The following is a 23,588-nucleotide window of genomic DNA, read 5'->3' as shown; positions in this document are numbered from 1 at the left end:
GTGCTTTACAATGCTTCCCTATGCTTTACCAGACCTCTCTGTGCTTTACAATGCTTCCCTATGCTTTACCACACCTCTCTGTGCTTTACAATGCTTCCCTATGCTTTACCAGACCTCTCTGTGCTTTACAATGCTTCCCTATGCTTTACCAGACCTCTCTGTGCTTTACAATGCTTCCCTATGCTTTACCAGACCTCTCTGTGCTTTACAATGCTTCCCTATGCTTTACCAGACCTCTCTGTGCTTTACAATGCTTCCCTATGCTTTACCAGACCTCTCTGTGCTTTACAATGCTTCCCTATGCTTTACCATGCTGTCACTGTGCTTTACAATGCTTCCCTGTGCTTTATTACACTTGGCTATGTTTTTACTATGGGACACTTTTATAAGGGTTAGTTATAATGGTTCTCAACAGTACATATTAACTTATCATAAATCATCCTTTATTAATAATAATGCAAAATATTAACACCTCTTAAATGTGTTTTGTGTTAAAAAAAATTCTCCTCCCCTTAATAAGATTCAGAACCCCAGTTCATCTTCCTCCCTGATCCTTGTGCACGATGCGTTTCCATTTCAAATACATTTTCTTCAGGAGCAACATGACACGGCCTCCCTTCTTCCACCCATGTTGGTCCGCAGGGAATGATGGGAAGTCTTTAAGGGGTTCTCGAACAGGGGAAAGGCAGGGGGGGTGGGGATGGTTTAGGTGGGGATCCAGGCTGCGTTACAGTGCTGGGGAGCTCGTTAGACACAGGGAGTGGATTGCGAGTCCTCCGCGTCCTGGCTCTCTGCAGGCTGTGTGGCTGGTTTAGCTCTCTTCGAAGTTGGGGTTCATTACAGTGGTGGTGGCATGTATAAACAGGGGGTTATCGTCCTGAAAAAACAAACAAACATCTGAATTCAGAGAGATTTTCACAGATACACAGCGGCGTGTGCGTGTATTAGAACGCCCCGCTGCTTCTGCGGTTTTGATTGGCTGCGCGGATGGAATCAAACCACTGGAACCGAGAATCTCGGAAAATTGTCAGAATAGGCCAGTTAGTAATTCATTTAAAACAGTGAGAGGAAAGGAACACAGAGCCACACGAGGGGTAAAACGCAGGAGTCTTGTTTTTCGAAGTTGTTTAATACACCGCTGCCCCCTCACCTTATTCCACTTCTCTTTCTGCCTCTCATTCTCGAAGCGGCGGAACTCTTGTCTGTCGTAGAAAAAGATGATGATGCGGTACAGCATGATCAGAAGAAGCCCGATGAACACGATTCCCGAGACAGAGCCTCCCACGATGGTCAGGGTGCTGGGAGGGGCTGCGGAGACAATCACAGTGCGTTCTGTACAAGCTAAAACAACAAGAGCTAACCTCATAGCAAAGTAAAAGACATCTCTATCCACTCCCCTGTGCCCACTTTCTGCCCCACGTTCCTTTTTTACCCACACCTCATCCCACTCACCACCCCACTGCCTACTCCCACATTTTATTCTGCAGGAATAATTTAGCTGGCAAAATAAGTTCCTTCCTGTTTTCCCCTCTCCCTTTCTCCCTCTTCCTCTCCCTCTCTCTGCTCTCCCCTCTCCCCTCTCCCCTCCCCTCCCCTCTCTCCCCTCTCCTCTCTCTCTCTCCCTCCCCTCTCCCTCCCCCTTCCCCTCCCCTCTCCTCTCTCTCTCCCTCCCCTCTCCCTCTCCCTCCCCCTCCCCTCTCTCCTCTCCCTCCCCCCTCCCCTCTCTCCCCTCTCCTCTCCCTCCCCTCTCCTCTCCTCTCTCTCTTCCTCCCCTCTCCCTCCCCCTCCCCTCTCTCCCCTCTCCCCTCTCCCCTCTCCCCCCCCTCCCCTCTCCTCTCTCCCTCCCCCCTCCCCTCCCCTCTCTCCCCTCTCCTCTCCCCTACCCTCCCCTCCCCTCTCTCCCCTCTCTCCTCTCCCTCCCCCCTCCCCTCTCTCCCCTCTCCTCTCCCCTCCCCTCTCCTCTCCCCTCTGTTCTGCAGTAAGACTCTGAAGCTCTTACACATTCTCCTCACGTATTCAATGACGACCCCACTCCCTTCCTCTCTGGGTGGAATCACACGGAAGATGGCGTTATCCAGGATGCAGGTGTCTTCTGGAAGTTTCTTTACCTCTCGTCGCAGGGCTCCCTTGCACTCTGACTCACAGTGCCCCCCGTCCAGCTCACACAACAGACAGGTCCTGCAGGAAAAGCACAGCAAAGTGTAATAGAGCACAGTGACAGCATGGTAAAGCATAGGCAAGCATTGTAAAGCACAGAGAGGTCTGGTAAAACATAGGGAAGCATTGTAAAGCACAGAGAGGTCTGGTAAAGCATAGGCAAGCATTGTAAAGCACAGAGAGGTGTGGTAAAGCATAGGGGAGCATTGTAAAGCACAGAGAGGTCTGGTAAAGCATAGGGAAGCATTGTAAAGCACAGAGAGGTGTGGCAATGCATATTAAAACACTCTGGGAGCAGACGGGATCAGCTGGCTCACTCGTAGCTCTGGCAGTCTGTTTTGCAGTTGATGCATGTCAGGCAGTGTCTCCCGATGTAGCCCTCTTTGCAGTGGCAGCGGTTGCACACACAGGTGCCGTTGCCGCTGCACAGCTCCCCGCCCGCCTCAGGAACGCAGCTGGTATTGGCAGAAGGGCACTCGCAGGCCTCCCCTGTGAAACCCTGCGAGCACACGCACTGGCCGCAGCTGCACTCCCCCTTGCCTGGAGGGAGAGACAGAGAGCTCAGCTCTTGCAAAAGAACCTATAGTGCCACCCCCCTGCTAAACCAGCCCCCCCCCATAAACCCCGCCCATAAACCACACCCCACATATCCAAACCGCACCCCCCCACACCCATAACCCCCTGCTCCTTCCCCAGTAAACCACACTGAACCCTAAGCCCCGCTCCTCACCTCCACACAGCGTGTTGTTGTGTCTCGGGCAGGCAGTGTGGTCACACTCACAGTGGGCTCCGCCCCTGTTCTTGTCGCAGAGGCAGGCCCCGCACTCACAGCGCCCGTGTCCGCTGCACAGCGTCGAGCGGTTACCAGCTCGGCAGCTCTGCTGCAGGTCGCTGGCCTCGTCTCCGGAGAGCTGGCACTCACAGTGGCGGCCCTGCCTGCCCTTATTACAGCTGCACACACAGACACACATACCCGTTTATACATACACACACTTTTATAAAGGATGACACAGTGCTATTAAACAGTGTTAACACTTGTATCATACAGTCTCAGAGTCTGTAGCACAGATTATTTATAAATACAGGTAATCCAGTCTCTTTAGAGAGAAACGTCTCTTTCTACATATTACCAGCGTGATCTGAAGGTGGCTGTTTTAAAAAATAAGCGTGTGGACTGTGATAAGGTGGTGAACATTTAAAAGAGCCATTGAGCCCTGACTTCGTAAAGTCTTGAGATCAGCCAGCACTGATGGGTTGAATGGATGACCCCCGCCCCCTCTCCCCAGCCCCCCCCCCCCCCCCCAGACTTGCCTGCAGACGCCGCAGTGCAGAGAGCCGTTGCCATGGCTGCAGTGCTGTGATGAGGGATCCTCGTCTCCGCAGCCGCAGTCGCACGCTGTCTTCACAGTGACCTGCAGCTCCTCGTTGATGCCTTGTGGTTTGATGGTGAAGTGCTGGCTGCCCGTCAGACACTCCGCGCTGGTCACCGTCACGGTGAAGCTGATCTGAGGGGGTCGGGGGAGGAGGGGGGTGGCAAGGTTCATTTGCACGCACGCACGCTTTTATAAGATTTTACGTTGCCCCCCTCTCCCTCTCCCTCTCCCTCCTCACCTCCTGCCCGATCTTGACCCCGGTGCACTCCCCTCGTCTCTGCCCATGCACGGTGTGGTTCCCGCAGTGCGAGTCGAAGGAGACGCTGAGCCCCGCAGGCAGCTGCAGGGGGTCCAGGTAGATGGTGGAGGAGAGGCTCTGTGGAGCGGAGAGGCCAGGCAGGGGAGGAGAGAGACAGCAGGGAGTCATCAAGCATTGTGCATGAACAGCAGCATGCTCACCACCTCTCACTCTCAAACTCTCTCAGTGTCTCTCTCTCTGTCTCTCTCTATCACACCCTCTCTCTCTGTCTCTGTCTCTCTCACCCTCTCTCTCCCTCCCTCCCTCCCCCTCTCTCTCTCATCCTCCCTCCCTCCCCCTCTCTCTCTCATCCTCCCTCCCTCCCTCTCTCCCTCCCTCTCTCCCTCTCTCTCACGTTGTAGGCATCTTCAATGAGCTGCACCACGTTGCTGGAGTCGCTCGTCAGCACTCCCACTGCAGACTTCGGGATCAGTCTGCTGAGCTCCTGGGGAAAAACAAACACATACAATGAAATAACCTTTCACACAGCTAAGCCCCACCCCCAGTCTCCCATAAACCACACCCCCAATACCCAAGCTCCGCCCCCTCAGCCCCCAAACGACACCTGCAGCCCTGTATCTCCGGTCTCGTGGTCACAGCAATTGAAGCAGATCTCTGACCTTGGGTTTAACTGCAAGACCCTCCCTCACCGTGCCAGCTGACAGATCTCCATAGAAATCATCCCTACCTGGTACGTGGGATAGATCTTCTCCGTCACGGCAAAAATGGACTGGATGTTGTTGGCAGACAGGACCTGAGCCAGCTGCCCCACCGAGGGGTAATCCTGGGGAATGGACAGAGGAATAAATAGCATACAGCACTACTGCTAATAGACGCACCACATTATTCGCTTGCCATTACTAGAGCGGTGATATTATCCTATTGGACGAGACAGGATTTCTAAACTAACGACCCCCCACTTCCGTTCGGAGGCCCCGTTTTTTTTTACCCTCGGAGGTGGTGACCCTATATGCAGCGGGAGTCTTATTTCCATCCCTGGTAGGTGATGGTGCCCCCCTCTCTCTGCTGGTTTTGCTGCCTCGGTGTACACTCACGTAGTAGGTGCTCCTGTCGTACACACCCCCCTTGTTCAGATGGCAGTGGCCGTCGTTGGGGAAGTAGATCCCGCCCAGCTTGCCGTCCCCGGCCATGTGGAACGTGTCGTCCGAGGTGTAGACCAGCAGCCGGGTCACGTTCCTCCAGCCGATCTCTCTCTGAGGGGCGAGGACACAGAGCGTCAACAAGAGAGAGGACAGGAGAGGAGAGAGGAGGAGAGGAGGAGAGGAGCGGAGAGAGGATGAGAGGATGAGAGATGAGGACTGGAGAAAGGAGAAGAGAGGATGCGAGAGGACAGGAGAGAGGAGGAGAGAGGAGGAGAGAGGACTGGAGAGGATGAGAGAGGAGAATAAAGGCCGAGGGAGGATGAGATTTCAATGTGAAATTTCTCAATCGCGACACCACTTCCCATGTCTACGGTCTCAACACTAAAAAATATATATTTCAATCCGAACATGAAGATATTAAGATCTTATTGTCGGAGAGTGGCTGTGAAATCCCCCCCATCTCTCACAACCACAAAGAGGTACCAATCTGAATAAGAAAAAACGAACGTTCATTCTTTCTAATGTTATTACTGCATGCCCCCCAGCTACAGAAACTGCCTTTCTTTACAGGACATATCGCATTGTAATAGAGGTCTGTATCGTTTGTACCGTGATGCAAGACCAGAAGCACAAGGATGAAGAATACGTCTTCAACAAAACGGTCCATCATTAAAATGATCGTCTGATCCTCCCAGCACTGCGCCGGCCCTCACCTGACAGACGGCTGCCTGCATCATGGCATCGAACCCTGCTTCGGGGGAGTCCAGGTTCCCCGAGATGCTCTGCTCGCTGACGCGCTCCTCGAACAGCGCCGCGCTCTCCGTGAGCGACAGCACGTTGCGGAAGCTGAACGGGGGCTGGCAGGTGTCCAGGCGCGTGGGACACGGGTTCAACAGCTTGGACTTCACCGTGCTGACGTAGGGCAGAACGGTCTTATCCACGAAGGAACCGAAACCTGCACACCAGACCCGACCCGACCCGAACAAACCAAACCAAACCCCAGAAAAAAAAACAAACACAGGGTTTAAAAACAGTAATGATGGTCTGTGTATTAGCTATACATTACATTTCTTATGTAATCTCAGGGATGGAAATAAGACTCCTGTTGCATAGCAGTTTCACCCCCTCCAGGTTTTACTACCAGCTTGATTAGCTCCAGTGTGTCTAGGTAACAAGCTCAGGGCATGTGTCTTATTATTAAACTCATAGTAGAACCAGGAATGGATCCAGCTGCTATACAATCATACGCATCTGGCTGACTCACCGATCTTCACAGAGCGTGTGACTTTGTTGAGAGCGGTGAGGATCTCCTGACCCAGCTTCTTAATGTTCTCCAGATCATCCTTCATGGAGTAGGAGAGGTCCATCAGGTAGTAGAGGTCTATGGGGTAGCCCTCGGCGCGCTTGAACTTCACCGTGAAGCTCTGAGGAGCCCCTGAATCACATGCAGACACACCAACAAGTCAAGTGAGCTTTCTGCATGCTGCCTGTTTCAATTAACAATGGGTGCGTTAAGCAACTGAGCAGATCACCGATGAAACCCGCTCTGCAGCTCTGAGCTGCTCAGGGGGAGCGGGACTGAGCGTGCCAGGAAGTGGGTTTGTTCACTGAGGGGCTCACTCGCTTAACGCTGCTGTAAACTTGCTGCATGCTAGTTCATATTGTATTCTAGTAGTATTTGCACTTACTGTAAACTGTATTTAAATATTAAGCTTGCATTGTAACCCTGTACAGCCCTGTCACACCTGGAAGTCGACTAATAATGATAATAAAGCAGCTGGGGTATGGTGTAAGGCTCTGTCTGGGCTCTTTGTGTACCTGGGCGCAGAGTTAGGGTCAGTCCTTGTGGTTGCAGCTGCACCACCTCCTCCCCACCCCTGACCTCCTCTCCCTGTCTCAGCTGCCTGTCCTTGTTAATGTCCAGGACGTTCCTGGGGTTCTGAATCTCGCTTCCTGCACACCCTCGCTGCCTCAGACTCTCCGCTGAGTCACAGCGACTGGAGTCCGATTCCCCGGCCTTCGTGAAGTTCTAGAGAGAGAGAAACGGACTCTCGTTACATAAATAAAGTAGCTTTTCTCATGTCAGAGCTGCTTGGGCGTCACAGGGTTAGTTCAGAATGATTCGCTCAGTACATCAGTCAGTTTAATACTAATGCTACAACGAGAAGCACATAAACCCCTGTCTAAAACCTTCCCACGGTAAAAAACACAGCAAGGTGTAATGAAACACAGCGAAAGCATGGTAAAGCACAGGCATTTGTAAAGAATTGTAATAGAAAACAATGTAAAACACAGCTGTGGTTTATACAATATCTCGTGTGTACGTGTGTGGGGGAGGTAATTGAAGCAATGATGTAACAGGAGGTGAAGAGAGAGAGGGGGTGGGTGAGTGGGGGTCAAGTGATCATGGTAGTTGTTAAAATTAGACAATGAAAACTCCCGAATGCCCCTATAAGATTCTTTAACCAATCAGCAAAGGCTTTTGCCAGAGAGGAAATCTTTGTGATTGTGAGGTCACAATGGGGGAGGGGGGGGGGGGTCAACGACAAAACCTGCGCTCTGATTGGCCGAGAGGGTAAAGCGCTAGTTCCTCCTGATTCGCTGTTTTTTTTTTTTTTTTAAAACAACACTGCAGATCTTTCAATCTTTTTCAATCTCAGCTTGCTCTCTCTTCTTGATTTGATCTCTCAGACACGCTGGGTACGGCGCGGCACGGCAGCCCTGCTCACATGCCCTCTGCACTCTCTGTGGTTTTGTATGTGCCAGTCAGTTTCCATTAGCATAGAAATCAGCATCAGATCCACCGCAGAGGAAGGAAGAGGAGAGCAGGCAGCCCGGCTTCTTATGACTCACAGAGAGAAGCTGAGTGTGTGTGTCTGACTGTCTGTCTGGAACACAGCTAGACAGGCAGCCTTGCCCACAGGCTCCACTGCACCACTGAGAACGAGACCTTCAGACCATAGCAAAAAAAAACCCAGCTTTTCAGAGAGTCTCACCGGAGTCTCGGTTAAACAATCAGCGATTCATCAATTCACCTTATACTGTAAAAGCTTAACCTGGTAAATTTGCATGGTCATTTTGCAGTATTACACTGTGCTGTATCACACTGTGCAGTATTACACTGTGCAGTATTACACTGTGCTGTATCACACTGTGCAGTATTACACTGTGCAGTATTACACTGTGCTGTATCACACTGTGCAGTATTACACTGTGCTGTATTACACTGTGCTGTATCAAACTGTGCAGTATTACACTGTGCTGTACTACACTGTGCTGTATCACACTGTGCTGTATCACACTGTGCTGTATTACACTGTGCTGTATTACACTGTGCTGTGCTGTATCACACTGTGCTGTATTACACTGTGCTGTGCTGTATCACACTGTGCTGTATTACACTGTGCTGTGCTGTAACACACTGTGCAGTATTACACTGTGCTGTATCACACTGTGCTGTACTACACTGTGCTGTATCACACTGTGCTGTATCACACTGTGCTGTATTACACTGTGCTGTGCTGTATCACACTGTGCTGCATTACACTGTGCTGTGCTGTATCACACTGTGCTGTATCATACTGTGCTGTACTCCACTGTGCTGTATTACACTGTGCTGTATCACACTGTGCTGTATTACACTGTGCTGTGCTGTATCACACTGTGCTGTATTACACTGTGCTGTGCTGTATCACACTGTGCTGTATCACACTGTGCTGTATTACACTGTGCTGTGCTGTATCACACTGTGCTGTATCACACTGTGCTGTATTACACTGTGCTGTGCTGTATCACACTGTGCTGTATTACAGTGCTTTCACTGTGGTCAATCTTTCTCAGGGAGTGGATGGGGCTCCTCACCAGCTGTTTGCACCAGGCACAGTCCGGATGGCTCTCAATGCATTCCTCGCAGGAGCTCCTGGACTCGCACGGCTTCCACACCGCTCCTGCAGAGAGAGAGAGAGAGAGCGAGAGAGAGAGAGAGAGAGAGAGGTAGATGGTTTTATAATGCTTTAGCAGTGTGTCTAGATATGCTGTTAATGGCTTTAGCTGGGTCTGTGCATCGATGTGAGTCGATGAATCGCACTACTTTCTTTACATGCTGTGTCTCACTGCAGCGGAGGTGTGCATATCATTTTGCATCGTGATCGATGCAAGACCAATAGCACAACAGCACAGCTCTCTGTAGCCCAGCACGAGGTTCCTGAATAAAGGAGTGTGTTTTACTCTCTGGTTGATGAGGGATACAGGCTCCTCCTAACTCAGTGTTTTAGTTTTGCTGGTTCAGTGAGCTCTAACACTGCAGGCTTGTTTTGTGAACGTTGCCATCTCTATCTTCTTCCTCCTCAGTGTGATGATTCACAGGAAACCCCACGCAGCGCACTCACAAAGCAAGCTGGCCCTGTGGCTGATGGTTATCGGAAAAGAGCATTTTTCATCACGCGATCAGAGTCTCTCACCCTCTCTCATCGAGGTCACCAGAATTCAGATCAAGAAACACTTTTACCAGAAGAGAATGAAAATAATTAAAACAGACAGACAGACAGACAGACAGTCAGACAGACAGACAGTCAGACAGACAGACAGACAGGACACACACACAGACAGACAGACAGACAGACACACAGGCAGGCAGGCAGAAAGACACACAGACAGACAGACAGGAGAGGGAGGGAGGTTGGTTGCTTGGTAACCGTACCTGTGACTTGGTTCCGTCTGACCCCTGCGCTCTGGAGCAGGAAACCCGCTAGCAGACACGCCCACTTCATGCTCTGTGTGGAGAAACAGAAAGAGATCCCTCCATTACAAGCACAGTAGATGTTTCATTCATAAAACACTAAACAGAGAATAATACAGAAATACTAAAAAAAACTATAGGGTTACCATAGGACTTGTACACCAGCACAGTTTGGAAGAGTTCAGGCTTTTCACACCTGCAATGCATTGTGGTACGTCGTACCTGGCTCAGGTACCTTTCACAGCGGGACTACACTTACCAGAATGCACTGCGAGTATGAGTTGGAAAGCCTGAAGTGTTACAACGATTATTGAAGAACGTATAAGAATTGATTTTGCAGGTAACTAATCGAGAGTCACAGCGCTGTTAAAAAAAAAGCAGCGTTTTACTATCCTGTGGAGAAATCGAATCAGTCTTTCTGAGCCTTGTCATTAAATAAAGCGATAAGAACCAGCAACAAAAAGAAAAAAAAATGGATTTGCTATTCGTGGTTTTATTGAAGTCTAACGTTAGTATGCTTTTCTCTTCATGATGCAAAACTATTGAAAGTCAGAAAAGACACAGTATATTGTGTATGTGCCAAACATGTATTTATACTGCAAACAGTGTACAAACCCACACAGTGTACACACCGACACGCGCTGCCAGATCTATTTCTTGCTCGGCGCTGTGCCATTTAAGAGCTCCGGGAGCCATCTGTATATTCTGCAGACGTACAGAATCTGACAGCGTGGTTAGAAGAACGCTCGCTTCAGCATTCTGTCCCAGTAACCACTTCCCATTTCACAATGAGGTCAGGTCTATTTAAGCTCCTGTGCTACACATTACCCTGGTCCTAACTCATAAAGAGGATCGTATGAAGCTCCCAGGGGTGTGAACAGCGCACCGTTTAAATGTCAAAGCGGTGTTTAAAAATGACACTGTAGGGTGCATGATAAATATACTGTGCAGACAGTACTAAACTTTTCTAGGGGCTGTTTTTAAAATTGGAGTTTCCTGCTCAGCGCACTTAACCTGAATAATCTGCTTCAAATACCTCACAAACCTCAAGCCTGTCGAACGAGCGCTCTGCACGGCATGCTAACCAATAAGGGCGGGTTACAGGTAGTGATGCCCGTCGTATTTATCGGCAGGTATTGCATCAGCCTATTCAGTCACGTGTTTAAAGAAAACCTGTCCTCGTTATTCTCCTATTTTGAGCTAGTTTTGGTGACCTCCCCCTTTTTTAAAACTAAACGTTCTTTAGCATGTGTCTGTGCTTGTATCTGGGTTATAAACCAATTAAACATGCTAGTGTGTAATTGTAATTGCTATTTCAAGTATTGATTGAAAAGAATTGAACCTATTCAGTCTTGAACAAAGAAGACTACGCCTGCGATCTGATTCAAGCATTCGAAATCCTAAAAGGTATTGACAATGTCGACCCAGGGGACCTGAAAAAAGAAACAAGGACCAGGGGTCACAAATGGAGATTAGATAAAGGGGCATTCAGAACAGAAAATAGGAGGCACTTTTTTTTACACAGAGAATTGTAAGGGTCTGGAACCAACTCCCCAGTAATGTTGTTGAAGCTGACACCCTGGGATCCTTCAAGAAGCTGCTTGATGAGATTCTGGGATCAATAAGCTACTAACAACCAAACGAACAAGATGGGCCGAATGGCCTCCTCTCGTTTGGAAACTTTCTTATGTTCTTATGTATGCTGATGCACTGTGCTGATTTCATCGCCCCCCCCCCCCCCCCTCCCTTTGTGGCCAGTACAGCTGTTTCTCAATATATGCTAACTCTGCACTCAAACGGAATTATCCACTGACTGTGCATCTGATCTGCAGATCTGAAGCAGGTGCAACGTTTCATGGGTTTAGTTGACTGCTTCTAAATGTTCGGCCAGTCACTTACACTAAACTAGATGGTAGACGCTATTCTGCTCGTGTTTAGGTAACTGCCAGGTCGATGGCGTTCATGGTAATAGCTGCCGGAAGTCCCCGTGCGCTTTTGTTCCAGACTCACACGCAACTGAGGGACCAGCAGCTTTGTCTCTGGGGAAGGCTGAGGCAGAACTGAAAACACAAACCGCAAAAACATGAACACCCAAAACGAGTACCAACGACGAATACAATAGAAGTAAACAGGACCCCAAACACAACCGAACGAAATAAACAGGATCTAGGTGCAGCCCCTGTTCTTCAGTTCTCGTTGAGGGAAGCCCGTCCAAGTTCTCTTAAATCACCCAGACGTGGCTGAAAAAAACTGAGCTCTCTCTCTCTCTCTCTCTCTCTCTCTCTCTCTCTCTCTCTCTCTCTCTCTCTCTCTGTGTCTGTGTGTGTCTGTGTTTGTGTCTGTGTCTGTGTCTGTGTCTCTGTCTCTGTCTCTCGCAAATAAGCGGTACAGCTGAAAAGAAAATGTCACATCACGTCACTAAAAGTGATTACTTGTAATTGTCTTTCGCAAAAATTTCATATCGCTAGCAAACAGGTGTGATCGATTGTAGATCAGATGATTAATCGATTAAGAGAAAATGTCAAGGTGAAAACTCCTAGTATATATATATATATATGTGTGTGTGTGTGTGTGTGTGTGTGCGTGCGTGCGTGCGTGCGTGCGTGCGTGTGTGTGCGTGCGTGTGTATACAGTGTCAGCTCATTACAGCCATAACTGCTAATGTTGGTTGCCTCTCTCTATTTCTTCTAAGTGTGAAATGTCTTCAAGTAAAGAGGAACACATTTAGAGGAAGGGATAGTTGACTGTATGCAAAGTGTCATAAATATACTGCATAATAGTTTGTGTGTGTGCGTGTGTGTGGGTGCAAATACGTTTGCGTGTGCGTGTGTGTGCGTACGTGTGCATGTGTGGGTGCAAATGCGTTTGTAGCTGTGAGTGTCTGTTTGTGTGTGTGTGTGTGTGTGTGTGTGTGTGTGTGTGTGTGTGTGAGGGACTGCCTGTGTGGCGGTGTGTGTGCAGGGCTGCAATCAACAGGAAATGCAAACCTCATGCTTGAAGACAGTGAGAAACATCTTTAACCGGCCATCAGTGTGCTATTCAACGCTTTCACAAGCAATAGAGCCCCACCTGCAAGATCCAAATCTCCTCACAGTCAACTGATTACAAGCAACTGCCTTCCTGTAATCAGCTACAGTAACTGTAACCTGTTAGAATTACTCATCGTGGTAAAACCTGGTATTTCATCACAGTTGTTTGTTTTCATGATCCCTGTTTGAGGCTACATGAAAACACGAAGACAGAAAAGATCCCTGCTGTACAGACAGACACTTCATTGGGTACATCACTTGGCAGCCCTGTTCAATCAGAGCCCTTGTACACGAGAGAATAAATACATTTTCTCGTGTTGCCGCCGTTTAGTCCGACTATAATAGAGATGGCTGTTTGATTTGGCAAAACCGGCATGCTTTTATTAATTAATATAGCACGCAAGAAAATCTTAACTCGAAAAAGTAATCCAAAAAAAATAAAATAAAAAAAGGTAATAATGTGATGGATTACCGAAAAAGTAATCTGTAATCTGTGATGGATTACTATTGAAAAGTAATCTGTAATCTGTGATGTATTACTATTGAAAAGTAATCTGTAATCTGTGATGGATTACTATTAAAAAGTAATATGTAATCTGTGATGGATTACTATTGAAAAGTAATCTGTAATCTGTGATGGATTACTATTGAAAAGTAAACTAACTGACTGCTCGTAGAATTTCCGAGACAGGCGGTCTTTATGAACTGGGGGTGGGGTGGGGGGGTTCAAACTTTTGTGTCAAAGGATGCACACAGAAAAATCAACCAGTTTAAGATATTTGGGTTGGGAGCTTTGAACATTCACCCATATAAATGATGACGATTTTAGAACAGGTTGTTTTGAGAATAATTGGACTCAGTTCTGCTCAGAAACATTTTTGTGAAGTTTCTTCAGTGTTTTTCTTGTGCACGGAGTATGGGGGTGTTCTGTTTGGTTCCTTTTTAACCCCCACTCTCTGAGCCAGCTGCTTGCTGCTTGAGTTTTTGAGCTTGCTGTTGTTTCCTTTCAGTTGCCCTGGATTTCATTGCAGCCACAGATACAAGGTGTGCTCTACTGTAGATCTGTATCCGCCCAGAGTCCCATCCATTTCTACACTGAAAACACACAACTCTGCAAACCCTTCTGCAAGTGTAACCACAGTCAAAGCACAGCATGTGTGATAAAGCACAGTGAAAGCATGGGAAAGCATGGGCAAGCATTGTAAAGCACAGTGAAAGCATGGTAAAGCATAGGGAAGCATTGTAAAGCATAGGGAAGCATTGTAAAGCACAGAGAGGTCTGGTAAAGCATAGGGAAGCATTGTAAAGCACAGAGAGGTCTGGTAAAGCATAGGGAAGCATTGTAAAGCACAGAGAGGTCTGGTAAAGCATAGGGAAGCATTGTAAAGCACAGAGAGGTCTGGTAAAGCATAGGGAAGCATTGTAAAGCACAGAGAGGTCTGGTAAAGCATAGGGAAGCATTGTAAAGCACAGAGAGGTCTGGTAAAGCATAGGGAAGCATTGTAAAGCACAGAGAGGTCTGGTAAAGCATAGGGAAGCATTATAAAGCACAGAGAGGTGTGGTAAAGCATAGGGAAGCATTGTAAAGCACAGAGAGGTCTGGTAAAGCATATAAATAAATTTGGTAATGTATGGTAAAAGTACAGTATATAACCCTATTTACTATGCTAAACTTTTATAAGGGAACTGGAGGCTTGCTGTATATGGTTGCAGTTTTCAAATTATGAATCGAGAGAGCGTTTTTGTTTTTAGAGAGAGAGTACAAACAAGGTGTAAACAGAACAAGGTGGTTGAAGCCTGAACCGCGCCTGCGCCCCTTCCCCTCCCCTCCCCTCCCCTCTTCCAGAGAGACAGCTGCGACAGGAAGGAAGGAAACGCGCGCTCTGTCTAATCTCCAGATCAAAGCGTTTAAGAAAGTGTTACTTTGTATTTTGTGGAGTGGGGGGGAGGTGTGCGAGGGGTCAAAAAGTCTCAAGGATTATTATTATTAATTAGTCATTTAGCAAATTTACAGAGACTATCGAACTATGCAACACAACTGCTGTTGCTGCAGAGTCACTTCCAATAGGACATCGTTTGTTTTACGTCTCATCCAAAGGACGGAGCACAAGGAGGTTCAGTGACTTGCTCAGGGTCACACACAGGGAGTCAGTGGCTAAACCGGGATTTTGAACCTGGAACCTCCTGGTAACAAGACCCTTTATTTAACCATTAGATCAGCAAGCTTCAAAGATGTCGGCGCCCTCCCAGAAATAAGAAAACGAAAATAGAACACACATCCGATAAAGTTTCAAACGAACCAGGGGTCGTGTCTCATAATTATCTGGACATAATTATATAATAAATAAATAAATAAATAAATAAATAAATAAATAAATAAATAATTTCAAAGAAACTACAAAATTGTATTGCAAAAGTCTACCGGAAGCCATAATAGTACAGTAAATTATTTCATGTTAGATTTCAAAATATCACATTTTCCATTTTGTATCAGTTTTTTCGTGAACTATATGGAAAAGTATGTAATTCAATATGTAACATTATTCATAAGAACATAAGAACATAAGAAAGTTTACAAACGAGAGGAGGCCATTCGGCCCATTACTGGGGAGTTGGTTCCAGACCCTCACAATTCTCTGTGTAAAAAAGTGCCTCCTATTTTCTGTTCTGAATGCCCCTTTATCTAATCTCCATTTGTGAACCCTGGTCCTTGTTTCTTTTTTTCAAATCGAAAAAGTCTGACATTGTCTATACCTTTTAGGATTTTGAATGCTTGAATCAGTTCGCCACATAGTCTTCTTTGTTCAAGACTGAATAGATTCAATTCTTTTAGCCTGTCTGCATAGGACATGCCTTTTAAACCCGGGATAATTCTGGTTGCTCTTCTTTGCACTCTTTCAAGAGCAAACTCTTTTTCTAACAAGGTGACCAGAACTGAACACAGGATTCGCTCGATTATAAAGCAGAAATAAGTTAATCCTATAGGGTGATGCAAAACTTTTGTCCAGAGATAGGGCAGTATACACTACAAAACCACAAGTTTAAGAATTGCATTCACATTGCATGCAACAGATTTTAAGAACACCTTAGTGCCTATGTATGTATTATAGTGTAAGTTTTTCTGTTTGAAATCCGTTGCCTCAAATGAATGCATATAAAGCGAGTTTATATAAATCACTGCTGGACTAAGTACAATCTTTATCAATAACATTGAAGGCATTCTGTCGTGTTTCAACTGAAACATTACAGCTGGGAAAGTCTCATTCACGGACAGTTATTTCTCGAGCCCCAAAACAGAAGAATGGATCATTTTGTAATTCTATAAAACCGAGAGTTTTATTGGGTACCGACAATGCGTTATTAAATATACATTCAAATAAATTTCAGAACAAACTTAAAAGAGAACGGTATATATTTGCTGATATCAATCGTGTATTGGCTAACATTTCTAGACTACAATTAAATATAAAACATATTAAAAACATATATATATATATATATATATATATATATATATATATATATATATATATATATATATATATATATTTAACAGTTAAAATAGACACACACTATCGCATCAAGACAGCTAGTAATAAATAATACATCATGCATTTTACCTTTTTCCCCCACATACAGAACGAACGCGGCGCGCCACCCGTTGAATTAGTTGGACAGATTCACAATAATGCCGTATATTATTACAGCTGATTCATTATTATTGTTCTATGAAGTAAAAAATATGATCGGATATGAACTGTATGAAAGAATACACACATATAAAAATAACTGTAACTCCCACAGTCTCCGTGCGCACAAGTGCACCGTTTTCCAAGTGTCCTGTCTGTGTATCTATTTTATAAGGCATGAGTTGTTTTTGTTTTTTTCAGAGTTTTGACAGGGCAAATTCGCCAACTCTTTTAACATTTCTATTTAATTAAGATTTAAAAAGAGAATTAAAAATTCGTGACCGAACGGGGTATATTTATACACATTTACGCATTTCACGCGCTTACAATAGGCTGTGCATTATATTCAGGCATGCATTATACAGCAAATAATTCGTCTGCTTAAAAGAAATGACACTTTATTTTCTTTTCTTTTATGATATATATATATATTAATGATTGCAGCGCTTACCTCTGCGGTGTGTGTTGCCTGTCTCTCCCTGTGAGATTCTCACAACGGGGTTGAGTAACGGTCCGGGTATGACTAATCTGTCTGTGTGAGTCCTTTGAGAAGCTGTCTGACCCCAACGGAACAAACGACACTCAAACAGAAACTGCACCAGAGCAATCCAGCGTGCGTGTATATTCAATCCAGCGGGGTTATGAGCACCACTGCTGTTATTACAATACATCACAACGGATATATATCTATCTATCTATATATCTATCTATCTACAGGTGTATAACTACAAAAATGAACACAAATTTAATAAATATATATTTTTTTATATGTACACAAAAGGTATACATGATAATAATAATAATAATAATAATAATAATAATAATAATAATAATAATAATAATAATAATAATATATGTTATGCCTTGAAATAAATGCTTTTTAATCATTTAGACCCCTGTGTCTGCTGGTTTTCATTCCAGCTGCGTTCTCAATTGCTTAATCAAACCCTTAATTGAACTAATAATGTGCTTAATTAGACCTTTTTTTAAATAAAAATGTTTTCAGCTTTTAAACAGTTGCAGATTTCAAGTTAACTATACAATGTTATAAGTAACTTGAAATCGGCGACTTTTTAGGAGTCGAGAACGATTAAAAGGTCTAATTAAGCTCATTATCAGTTCAATGAAGGGTTTGATTAAGCAATTGAGAACGCAGCTGGAATGAAAATATTGAGATTGAGAAACCCTGACCTAAATACATGCCTGGGGAAGCATGACCTAGAAATCGGGTACCATTTACAAATGTATTTGAAGACAGACTTAGGACAGAGGGAAGGTGACACAGAGAGAGAGGGGTGAGGGGGTGGAATGGGCTGCCTAGCAGAATCACTGGGATCCTTTAAGAACCCGACTTGATCAACCAATCAGCGCCAAAGTATCAATGTTCTTATGAATGATGCTTTGGCTCCATCTAGCGGAGGGGCTGGTGAGATCAACCTCGGTTTTGGGGGGGCGGTTCTCTCCGCTGCAGTTTCATCCAGAGCCCGCAGGTGGCGTACTGGAGAGCCGAGCGCCTTCCCGTCCAGTCATCATTACCAGCATCATCATCCTCATCATCATATATCATGTGATCCTGAATGCATTGGAGCTTCAGTATGGCGGAGGCAGCGAAGCTCTCGAATGGGTTTTTAAAAAACTGTGCTTTTCTGTAAGTCCCGTTTTCTTTGTTTTTGTGTGTGTCGTGACCAACGAGGATTTGAAACCATGGCTGACAGAGGCGTGGACCTCTCGATTCTCCCGAAAGATGTCAGGGATTCGTTATCCGAACTGGATTTAGAGTTATCCGAAGGTAAGCGAAGGAAGACGGGAAGCGGAAGCGACACCTTTGCAATACAGTATTGTACAGTAATGTGTATACATCGTCAAATCAGATAGCATTTACACGCACACAAACACACACACACACTGTGTCAGTACAATTAGATAGTCCCACGCAAAACATCACGATTGTCGTTTCTCTGTTCACTGCTTTATTAGCAGTCTTGTTTAATTGTTAATGTGTTTTTGTTTTAAAATAATATTATCGTGTTTCGGATTACTGCGCTTTTTTTTAATGCTGTCACAATCCCTCCACAAAAAAACAGTAAACCCATTTTAAGATGCTGGCACTGCGTGATAACGTTAATTTTTTTAATTAATACTGCTACGGGTCATTTTTTTTACGTTTAAGAATGTATTAACTCGCTCCGTTTTCTTTTTTATACAATAGCGAATGGCTGTATTCAAATCGTAAACGTGTGTAACGTGTTAGCAACGGTGTTATGCGCGATTTTATTGTGATCGCTCGTTTTATAATATATATAAACACAATGTGATATGACTTGTGTCCTGTCGTTGTTGGGAAAACATGACACGGTCTTTAGTGTTTTACATTATGGCAACAGTGAAACCAAAACACACACACACACACACACACGCGTGTTTATTGCTGGCTTGTATATTTGTAAAGGCTTTTTCGTGTTTGTTTTTTTTATTTTTTTTTACAATGCTGGCATATTCTTTACCGTATTCAGTGTTTTACGCACGGTAAGGGTAAGGCTGTGTGCGTGCCGGTACAGTGTAGCTCACTGGAATACATTTTGCCTGAAATTAAAAGAAATCTCTCTGGCTTCTGTTTTTAATGGCTGGTTAACTGTCTTAAGACGGCCGCACACAATTTAATGAACTTGATTTTGTTACGTTGTTATTAAGGGTAGTAAAAAAAACAACTATATAAACATAATTGAGATGTTTAACATCATGTAATCAAAGAAACTACAAAATTATATCATAAAAAGTCAACCGGAAGCTGTAATAGTGGTACAGTATTTCTTTTCTTTCAATACTGTGAGTCATCTACCCTGGTAAATGATTCACAGTATTGCAGATAGGACAGGCAGGTGTGTGCACACGCCCCCTCACCTACACACCCGTCACCCTGTCTCACACACACACCCTTACCCTCTCACCCCCCCTCACCCTCTCACACACCCCCTCACCTACACACCCGTCACCCTGTCTCACACACACACCCTTACCCTCTCACCCCCCCTCACCCTCTCACACACTCTCCCTCACCTACACACCCGTCACCCTGTCTCACACACACCCCCTTACCCTCTCACCCCCCCTCACCCTCTCACACACGCCCCCTCACCTACACACCCGTCACCCTGTCTCACACACACCCCCTTACCCTCTCACCCCCCCCCTCACCCTCTCACACACACACCCTCACCTACACACCTGTATTTTTTCATCATGTATGTTTACAGGTAAATCTGTGCTGTAGTGAAGCATGATTAGACACTACCCCTTGAAGCGCTGTGAGTTTGTGCAGCCAGACACACGCGGCACAGCGTGGCGCTGCGATGTTAGGAGGTTGTACAGACAGGCTGCAAACCACACCTGTTGTACAAACAGGCTGCAGTCTTCCTGGGTGTGCGGATCTGGTAGTGTGTGTTCAGGCTGTTCAAACACACAGGCATGTAAATTATGTTCATATCGGTTTTTTGTTGTTTTTTTATTGTGTCTCAACCCTAAAATTCTAGGTGATGCACCCCATTGCTTCTGTGTCAGAGCACCCCGTTGCTTCTGCATTAGAATACCCCGTTGCTTCTGTGTCAGAGCACCCCGTTGCTTCTGCGTCAGAGCACCCCATTGCTTCTGTGTCGGAGCACCCCATTGCTTCTGTGTCGGAGCACCCCATTGCTTCTGTGTCGGAGCACCCCATTGCTTCTGTGTCGGAGCACCCCATTGCTTCTGTGTCGGAGCACCCCATTGCTTCTGTGTCAGAGCCCCCCGTTGCTTCTGTGTCGGAACACCCCGTTGCTTCTGTGTCGGAGCACCCCATTGCTTCTGTGTCAGAGCACCCCATTGCTTCTGTGTCAGAGCACCCCATTGCTTCTGTGTCAGAGCACCCCATTGCTTCTGTGTCAGAGCACCCCATTGCTTCTGTGTCAGAGCACCCCATTGCTTCTGTGTCAGAACACCCCGTTGCTTCTGCGTCGGAGCACCCCATTGCTTCTGTGGTTTTGATTTGCTGTGCGGATGAAATCAAACCACTGGAACTGAAAATCTTGTAAAATTGTCAAAATAAGCAAATTAGCAATTGTCCATTTTAATTGCTTTAATAGCTCACACATGCATTCAATTTAAAACAGTAAGAGAAAAGGAACACCGAGCCACACGTGGTAAAACGCAGGAGACTGTTTAGACACCGTTTCAAGATGTCTAATTTAAAGCACAAAGCGGTCGAACGTTTTCACACGGAGTGCCTGTTGTTTCTCATTTCTTGGTTTGAGAAGGTGAAGACAAACATCCATTTAAATGTGTGTGTCTATCTATTCAATGTCATTTTAATAAGCGTGCATTCACAAGGATATAGTGGAGACAGCCGTTTGTACTCCCGGTCACAGTTTATTGTGGTGGAACTTGGTCAGGACATTCCTTAGCGCAAGGTTTCAGAATGTAAATGCCCTTGTCAGTGCAGCGTGCCTGTGCAGTACTCTGTCATAGGGACCTGCTGTCTTGTTATGATGCTGAGGGCAGTGCTGAAGCTCTGCTTCCATGGTTTGTTTTAAACTGTACAGTGTGCCCACAGACTGGGATAAACAGCAGGGTTAAAATGATCCGATCGCAGTGCTTTCCGTGTTAGTCCAGTCCTCGCATTGATTTGCATGGAAACAAATGCCAGGGCTCAGTTACAGTGGCGCTCTTTGTGATCATGAAATCCCCAGCAGTGGAGAACTCGATACCAGGGTGGGTGAGGCAGCAGCTTGAATCACAGAGAGGCTGATATACAAACAGCGCTTTCCGAAAGCACAGGACTGTGCAGGGGAGGCATTCAGGGTTACATATCTCACCAAAAGCAGAGCACTGACCCAGGTTAATCTATGCAAAGTAAAAGGATCAGTTTGGGTAAGGTTCAGCATGTAGAGTGGCACTGACTGACTGACTGACGGACGCGCAGCCGAGGGAACACTAAGCCACTCTGTTGAAAAACACTTGCAAAATGTAATTTCTTGTCTTCTTGCCTCTTGATAGCCGACAGCGTTGATGTTAAAGAGTTTGTAAGTGAAAAGCAGGAGTGTTTGTATTTGCACGTGTTTGCCGTGCGGGCTGTGCAGCTGCAGTGTGGGCTTGCTGCTCTGTCTGTGCTTGTCTGTGCTCTCGCCCCCGGGCAGAGACGCTAACCAGCACAGCCAGCCTGGGAGGGAAGAGAACACTGATCCTGAGAGAGAGAGAGAGAGAGAGAGAGAGAGAGAGAGAGCGGCCTGCTGTAGCTTCCAGGAGCAGCACCATGATTATTATTATTATTATAAAAGGTTACCCCCCTCCCCCCACCCCCAAACTTTGCAATGGTTTTACTTCACATTTACCACAGATTACAGGAGTTTCCCTTGTTTTTTTTACTATGGTTTACCACACCTTTCTAGGCTATTATTATAACACACACACACCCCCTACACACACACACACACACACACACACACGTTTGCATTCCTATATTTGTGGGGATTTCTCATTCTCTCACTATTTTAATTTACTATTTCTAACTCCAGTCAGACAAAAAACTCCACACGGGGTGAAAGTCGACAAACTTTTTTTTTTTTTTTTTTTTAAGGCATATTTCATTCATTTAAAAGGTGTTTTACCCAGCCGGGACGTCCCCACAGCGTCGTTTTTTCAGGAGTTACTGTCTTTGTGTGTGCACATTGAGAGCGATACCTGCCCACGCACGCAGAGAAGGCTGATGACTGGCACACACACACACACACACAGAGAGACGTGGAATTAAAGTGATCTGACCTCTGTTTCCATGAAGTCACCTCTGCATAAATATTTGTGCAAGCATGAGCTCATAGTTTGTGTTTCCTGGTCGTGGTGGTGGCCGTGCTTTATCTGGCTGCTCTCGCTGCGTTTATCCCGTAATCCCATAGCGCTGGGATCGGAAACAAATGCAGCAGCTCCTTCCTGCCCCTGTTCAACGGAACTGGAACTGGAACTGGAACTGGAACTGGAACTGGAGCGCAGGAATGGACCCCTCCCTGTGCCCTGTGTACTGTAAACCCTGGAGGTAGCAGATCAGTCCACACCTTGTCTCAGAACTGCACTCCTTGAAGTATATTTAAGTGATCAGGAGTCTGATCAATAAGTTGTTCTTTCTCTTCTAGCTGCACAAGCAGCTCCTCCTAACAGTGTGACCCACAGACTCGCCACTCCTGCTACACGTTCGCTCTGAGGCTGTACAGTAGCTGATCCCAGCTGATTTTTTTGTATTTGTTAGTTTTTGTGTTGGAAGCTGCTGTATCAGGTGTCTTGTCACCAGCTGGACAGTTTCAGATTGTAAGGAAAAGGTGACATCGTTGAGGGGTAGGAAATAATATGACTTGTATGCTTATTGTGTTAAAAGAAAATCGCTATTGCTGAACACGGAAGTGTAATTTTTTTTTTTTTTGGAGAGAGAAACGTTTAACTAGAACAAGCGTAAGATCCGAACGAGGCAGACGAAGGGTTAAGGGTGTTTCCAGACAGAGGCACAGAATCTGGGACCCGCCCTGCTCGACACCCTGCAGCGAGAACCGGCTCAAAGGCAATCCGTTATCATCACAGTCTCTGGGATTCGTGTTGGTTTTTTTTTTTATAAAATGTATGGGTCATAAATTCCACTGCCTGGATTTTTGCTGCCGTTTCAACATCTGCTCTTTCCTGTCTTTACAAAAACTGAAACAAAATACGTAGCCAGCTAATTAAATTAAAATAAATAAATAAATAAATAAAAATAGTCTTGTGCATTTTACACAACTAGAAACCAAACAAGAGTTTATTTTTCTCCTCTTGTAAAACAGGCGTTCGTTAAGAATGCACTAAAACATGGCCCTTTTATCTTGGAGAAATATCAGACCGATCGAAAATAGTTTTCAGTGCTGAACTTAATTGCTGTTGATTTGGCACCTCATTGCAAAGGTGAAGGAAGGACAGCATTTTTTTTTTTTTTTTCTTATTTTTGAAATCAACACATTGATGAAGTGGATTTATTTTATTAATACCTGCCTATAAATATTCTTTAAAAGCCATTAAGAGTTGGAGTATCCGCACACGCCACTACCCTCAACCTCTCGTGAAAGCGAGGAATCCATACAGGATAATGTGATCACAGGGGGGTCGGTCTACCTTAACTGAATTCCGTGGCGTCCGGATGACTGCTCTGTTAAAATAT

At 45.7% G+C, this 23,588-nt stretch overlaps 2 protein-coding genes across 2 annotated transcripts in view; one reads left to right on the top strand and one right to left on the bottom strand.

The window, feature by feature from the left end:
• Positions 1–426: 426 nt before the first annotated feature.
• LOC117400915 (integrin beta-7) lies at positions 427–16,932 on the bottom strand. The gene is made up of 16 exons (XM_059013014.1): positions 16,839–16,932; positions 9,631–9,703; positions 8,793–8,878; positions 6,750–6,960; positions 6,196–6,366; positions 5,645–5,886; positions 4,884–5,042; positions 4,517–4,612; positions 4,184–4,273; positions 3,769–3,906; positions 3,469–3,662; positions 2,888–3,108; positions 2,475–2,697; positions 2,000–2,178; positions 1,151–1,308; positions 427–877 (listed from the first exon to the last, which is right to left on the bottom strand). Exons 2-16 carry the CDS (start codon positions 9,698–9,700, stop codon positions 812–814), a joined length of 2,304 nt encoding a protein of 767 aa, XP_058868997.1. The 5' UTR covers positions 9,701–9,703; positions 16,839–16,932; the 3' UTR covers positions 427–811.
• A 757-nt stretch (positions 16,933–17,689) lies between these two features.
• Positions 17,690–23,588, top strand: part of LOC117967079 (disco-interacting protein 2 homolog B) — a 48,619-nt gene continuing 42,720 nt past the window's right edge. The window contains 1 exon segment of the mRNA XM_059013366.1: positions 17,690–18,176. Within this exon segment, the coding sequence (XP_058869349.1) occupies positions 18,092–18,176 (85 nt within the window). The 5' untranslated portion in view covers positions 17,690–18,091.

Source organism: Acipenser ruthenus, chromosome 45 (assembly GCF_902713425.1).
Source record: "Acipenser ruthenus chromosome 45, fAciRut3.2 maternal haplotype, whole genome shotgun sequence".
NCBI lineage: Eukaryota > Metazoa > Chordata > Actinopteri > Acipenseriformes > Acipenseridae > Acipenser > Acipenser ruthenus.
The sequence above is the reverse complement of the archived record's forward strand: the minus strand, read 5'-3'. Positions and strand labels throughout refer to the sequence as shown.